Raw genomic sequence first — 6543 nt, 5'->3', positions numbered from 1 at the left:
AGTGACAATGATGCCCATTTTGTTCAAAATGGATTATTTGATTTTTCTACAAAACAATCTTGTGTAATTTAGGGCCTTACATTTTGGGTACTCAAAAATAATAAAAATGTCAAAATCTGATACTTATTTTTATTGATACACCTCTCTTATAAATATAAAAAATATAATAATATTAGTAATAAAATAATTAATATGGAGCATATTATTATTAAACATCATATTATATATAATAAAGTATAATTTATTTATTTATAAACAGTTTATATCCTTTTTGCTATTAACATTATGATCAATCTTTCTTAGAAATCAAGGAGAAATAATCACTAATTATTAATTTATTTTAATGAGAGAGAAAAAGGGAGAGTGAAAGGTTTGTTGTCCTACTTATTCATGCATTCATTAGTTGATTCTTGCATATACCCTGACCAGGGATCAAACCTGCAACCTTGGCCAATCAGGATGATGCTCTAATCATTGAGATACCTGGCCAGGGCCAATTACAAATTTTTAAATATGAAATTAATTGTATAGATTTGCCAAAAAGAGAAAATATCTGTTCTGCAATACATGTTAAAATGAACTTCTTTTCTCTTTCTAGGACATACCGAGGGAGAGCATATTTTAAACGGCAGTTTTATAAGCAAGCAACTCAAGATTTTTCTGTTGCAATTCACTTGGATCCTAATAACTGGCTAGCGTTTTATTATAGAGGCTGCTTATTTAGAAAGAGTAGCCCTTTTAGAGCACTACAGGATTATAGTGTTTCAGGTACTTTGTTTTCAACTGCACATATAAAGGATGATTAATATAATATGTATATTACTAGAGGCCTGGTGCATGAAATTTGTGCACGGGGGGAGGGGGCGTTTCCCTCAGCTTGGCCTGCACCCTCTCGCAATCCTGGACCCCTCAGGGGATGTCCGGCTGCTGGTTTAGGTCGGATCCTGCAGGAATCCCTATGGATTGGGCCTAAACCGGCAGTTGGACCCCAACTGCCCTCCCCTGCCAGCCTGATTGCCCCAAACTGTCCTCCCCTGCCAGCCTGATCACCCCCTAACTGCTTGCTCCCCCTCACCAGCCTGATCTCACCCCTAACTGCTTGCTCCCCTGCTGGCCTAATTACCCCTAACTGCCTCTGCCTCGGCCCCCGCCACCGTGGCTTTGTCTGGAAGGAAGTCAAATGTGGAGGAGATGTCCAGTCAACCCAGTCTAATTAGCATATTACCCTTTTATTAGTATAGATTATATAGTTACATATATACTTACATATTAATTTATATAATACATATTCATATATACTTAAAAGATACAATCATTTAGCTAAAAATGCTTCTGATATGCCCTTTTAATGTATGTGAGTATATATGTATTTACCCGGGTGTGTAATTGTGGCAAAATGAGAATATCATACCAAAAAAATACATTTCTACATCTTGAGTCCTGAGGATATTTCTGGAAATTAAGATCTATTTCCTAGCCAGCTTGCTAAATGGTAGTGGATTATCCTGGTGGGCTATGTCCTACTGCATAAGTCAAGCCCATGGATTAGTCAAATTAAGAAGTTTTTAATCCTTAAACTAAAAATGGGCTTTGAGAATCTTCAGTAAGAGGATGGGAACAGCCATTTCCTCCTTACCCTATTATCCGTGCATTTTTGTTGTATGAATATGCCCAGCACAATTCTGGGCATAGAGTAAGTGCTCAAGAAACAATCCCCATCTGAATAAATTAGCCCATTCTAACTGGCAAAGTCCACCCAACACTCCAAACATGATTATGGTCACCTGGGTACAAAGTGCTAGAATCCTAGATGAGGCTATATCCAGAGATTAAGAGAAGACTAGACTCACAAAGCAATACAGAGCTCCTCGAGGCAGGCAATCTAAGGTGATTGTTACTTGATGTCTCTAAATCCATTTGCTTTCTGACGTCATCCTTTCCATGAATATTAAAATAAAATAATGCAAATCTCACTCTACATGTTGAGAGGAGTCTAGTGTCCTTCCTTGTATTTCCAAGATTTCTTGGAAGAGAGGGCTGCGGATTCCTGTTTAATTCTCTTGTAATCTTTGTAGCTAATTTTTGCCCCCTGAGTCTGCATTTTTGTTGTTGTTGTTGTTGTTGCTTACCCACTTATTTCTTGTCTGTTACTGAACATTTTAGCATTCAGAGGATAAAGTTAGCATAGATAATTTAATTTTGAAGGTCAAACACCCCTATTTCTGTAAGTTTATCTAACTCTGTTAGCTCTGTCCATCTGCCATCTGGCTGAACCTCTTCCACCCTGGTCTCCGAAGGCCTCTTTCTCATGTTCCCCTCTTCTCCATATTTTGGGCTTCTCACCCCCTCTTTTCTAAGCTATCACAATAATATAAAATCCTTGACATTTAATTATTCAGGAAAGACCAGCTTGATTTGGGCCGCAATTCTTTCCTAAGGAGTTTTCTCTTCCACAATCAAAAATGATCTTCAGGGTATTTTTTCTAAACTACTAATAACATCTAACATTTATTGGACATTTTTAATTTGTAAAGCATTATTCTAAGTGCTATATCTGGAGTGTCTCAATTAATATTCAAGATAATGCTGTGACAGGGGTATCAGTATAATTCCCATTTTACTGATGAGAGAACTAAGGCACAGAGAAGTTAAGTGATTCTAATAATAGTTTCATTAGGAAGAATTTTTCCATGTTTCTAGAGCAACCACCAAAACTGCAACCCACTTTCTCCTTGCTAGCCAGTCATACTGTGAACTGGACAGTCAGATTTCCTTCAAGTGATTATTTACTTAATCTATATGAGCTTTTTTTTTCCTTTTTTTTTTTGGTAGTAGGCACACTTTCCAAAATCTAATACTGTGAATATTTGTGTCCCAGACTGTGAGCACGATGCACCTTTTTTTGGTAAAACTTTCCCTTCTTAGCTGAAACAAGCTTGAGAAGCTTAGAAGACATAGATCAAAAAGTGTGGAAAACCCATCTAATTCAGTAGCATTTGTTTGAAAGTGGAAGGGGAATCAGTAATCGGAAAGACATGAGGTAACCCTTAGACTGGTCACTAATGAGAGCCACAGACCTGGAGTGTTGAGAGGAGACTATTTGCCTGATGTTTCTGCTATTTGGGACCTGCAGAGTCATCATCTGCCTTAACTCCAAGTTCTACTTCCATCGGAGAAGCCTCTTTGAGCACCAGCCCTTTATGTGTGTCAGCTGAAACTCTGCTGTGTGCCCCAGTCTGCACTTGTACTAGAGCCTGTTCTTTGGTGATCAAGGGTAATGGCACCCTTCTGACTGCAATCCACTGAAATGAATCAGAAGTTAGATTTTAGATTCTAGGCCCATCTTTGCCCTTGATTTACATCACAAACATGGCCAGTGTACCCAGCCCCACCCCACTGGACCCTAATCTCTTCATCTATAAAGTGAGTGGCCTATTGTAGATTTCCACCAGGATTTCTTCCAGCTCTAATGAGTTTGTGAATCCTGAGAGACACATTGTTACTCATAAACAAATACATTTTATATGAATACTTTATACTTCAAAGAAGTACACTCATTGTATACATGTTTTTCTTTATATAATGTTTTAAAAAAAAGTAGAAAGGGTATAGACTAAAATATAACTCGGATATGTTTGTTCAGAACCTGAATAAGAGACATATTTTTATTTTTAAGCTCTCATAGATGATGGCTATGAGAATCTTGGTTGTTTCCTACATCGGGGCCTACTCTATGCACATCTAAAAATGTGGTTGCTGGCAATTTGTGACTTTGAAACTGTTATTTCTCTAGAAAGGTAGGTTTTCCTTTCCATTTTTACTAATATCCTTTTTGTGTAAAATTTTTAATAAACAGTGAAAGAAAAAGCTTTTCCTCCTCATCATTAATAACTTGGTAAAAATGTTATAATTATGAAGTTATGCTAGAAGTAATTAGGATATTACTTCTAAAAATAAGATTACTTCTAAAATAAGACCTGTTGTTAACATCTGTTTTGCCTCAGATGGTTTTGAAAACTTTAGAGACTGAATGGGTTTATGAGGAATTAAATCCATGAATGATAAAATAAATCCCACAAGTTTTTTAAAAACAGGTTGAAGGTGCCCAGGTTAGAGCTTTTTGAAGTTAACTTTATATAACACTGTCATCAAGTTTTAAAATAATAAGAAAATATTCTGCTTGATATATCATTGCTATGCACAACACACAACTCAATAGAAAGAAACCTCTATTTAGAACTTCTGACTTCATTTAACTTAGTAAAGCAAAAGGAAAAGAAGCCAATAACATTTCGAACTAGTGTGTATAAGGAAGGAACACAGATTGAAAGCTATATACACTAGTCAGAAAGTTAAGCTATAAAACAAAATTTAATTAAAGATTTCCCCCCTTACCCAATGAAGCATTTATTCAAATGGAAGATGTCAGAAAGAGTAATAAAGCAGGGGGATTCCATGCCAACCCCCAGACTGTTTACTTAGTTTATCAATAAGACACATTTTGCACTTGTCCAGGAAAGTCATGGTGTATGGCTCCATAGCAGCCATGGTGATTTTCTTTGGGATATTTTTGAGCCAGAAATGGAAAGACAAGAGTTTCAGTTGCAAAAAGCTGAAAGATGGGCAATAAGAACTTGGGCATCTTGTAGGTAAGGGGTCAGGGCTCCCATGAAGTTGGGCTGTAGGATGTGTAGTTTCCTCATTTTGAAACAGGGGCATTGAATAGGTAATTTCTAAGGTCATTTACATATTGAAAATTGTTTTACTCTAAGAGAGAAAACATTTATTTGCTCTAGAAAAGAAGCTGGGTTAATACCTATGTGAAGAAGACATTTAACCACAAGCCTTGAGACTATCATTATTTCTCATTGTTACTCATGGTGAATATAATAGAACCTGAGGCAAAATCTTTTTTTTAAATCCTCCCCTAAGAATGGATGGATATGGTTGTGTGTATGTTTTAAAAGAAACATTGACGTGAAAAAGAAGCATCAATTGGTTGCACCCCAACTGGGGATCGAACCTGCAACCTAAGTATATGACTTAACTGGGAATCAAACCTGCAACCTTTTGGTATATGGGAGGACACTCCAACCCACTGAGCCACCTGCGGAGGGCCCAGAAATTTTTGAGTTTTGGAAAACCAAGCTCGTAATTCAAGATAAATCAAGATTAAGTCAAGGAAGAGTAAAGTACTGCTAAGAGTCAGACCTCAGGAATTCTGTTCCTAGCCCAAACTCTACAAATGTTCATTCCCTGCTAAGGATTTTATAAAGGTGTTTATATGATTTTTAACAGAGTGTTTAGTTAGCTTACTTTGCTTTAGTAAAGCATTAAAAGAAACCTGCTATAAAAAGATGTATTTCATTAGGTTCATTCATAATTGAAGAACGTTTGGAGTGGAGTAATTAAAATGTCTAACAAGATTTTGCTTTCTCATTTTTTTAGAACTGTTACTTTGGCTTATATAAATATTGGCATCATAGATCTGCTACACTTAGACAACTACACGGACGCCACTTGGTATTTTTCTGAGGCTCTCAAACTTGATCCGTCATCTATTCGAAGCTATATGTGTCTAGCAGAAACTTACAATAAGGTATTTAAGGTTTGAGAACCTTGATTTTAAAAAAAGTTTTAAATTTCTGGATATTTGTTCAATATAATTTAAAATTTGTTAATGTATTTTTTTCAGATAATTACAGTGGCTAATGCATTTATAAGCAATACATATTAAGTAGATATAGTTAACTATAATTGCCCAGTTATAAAGACTGTATTGATGAGGTATGACTTTTTGTCTTTCATTTTCTTTTAAAAAATACATTTTTTCCTAATTACAAAAGTAACATATATTTGTTGCATATAATACCTTTACTTGTATATAGTCACAGATAAATTTAAAACTACCAATGATTTTATTCTTTAGGGATAACTGCTATTAACATTTGGGAGCCTATCAGTTGTGTGTGTGTGTGTGTGTGTGTTCATGATAAGTGGGTTTTGAATGGAATTTGTGCATAAAATGGGATCCTACTCACTCAGGCTTTCCTTTAGATTTTGTTTAGATTTACATGTTATTTGAATTAAAAATGTAACATATCCTTTATGTAACAAATTCAAACAATACAATAAACAGGAAGTCTCAGCTGACTCCAACCATATCTGACTTTCCAGAGAGAAACACTGTTAACTGTTGTCTCTGCCTTTCAAAATAGATAGCCCTTTCCACTACTCCACCGCTAACCAAGACCCTGTCATTCTCATTAGGACTATTGCAGTAGCCTTCTGGTCTTCTTGCTTCTGTTCTTTACTCCTTTATGATGGATTTCAACACAGCAGCCATAGTAATCCTGTTAAAACATGCCAGATTATTTCACTTCTTTGCCCAGAATCCTTCAATAGCTTCCCTTTGCACTCAGAATAAAAGCCAAATCCTGCAAAAGCCAAAGAAAGGCCTGCAAGAGCCCATATGAATTGGCTTAATACTTTTTTGCTCTCGTCTCCTACAAGTCCTCTGGTCACATTGGTTTCCATTAGATT

The 6543-nt window shown here is 36.0% G+C and overlaps 1 protein-coding gene across 1 annotated transcript in view; it reads left to right on the top strand.

Moving 5' to 3' along the window:
• Positions 1-598: 598 nt before the first annotated feature.
• TTC6 (tetratricopeptide repeat domain 6) overlaps positions 599-6543 on the top strand; it is a gene marked incomplete at its 5' end in the record, with an annotated part of 66471 nt that continues 60526 nt past the window's right edge. The window contains 3 exons of the mRNA XM_005876604.2: positions 599-768; positions 3677-3797; positions 5449-5599. Of these exons, the coding sequence (XP_005876666.2) occupies positions 599-768; positions 3677-3797; positions 5449-5599 (442 nt within the window). The remainder of the gene's footprint in view (positions 769-3676; positions 3798-5448; positions 5600-6543) is intronic.

This window comes from Myotis brandtii, unplaced genomic scaffold, assembly GCF_000412655.1.
Source record: "Myotis brandtii unplaced genomic scaffold, ASM41265v1 scaffold49, whole genome shotgun sequence".
NCBI classification, from domain to species: domain Eukaryota; kingdom Metazoa; phylum Chordata; class Mammalia; order Chiroptera; family Vespertilionidae; genus Myotis; species Myotis brandtii.
This window is presented reverse-complemented; position numbering and strand designations above follow the sequence as displayed.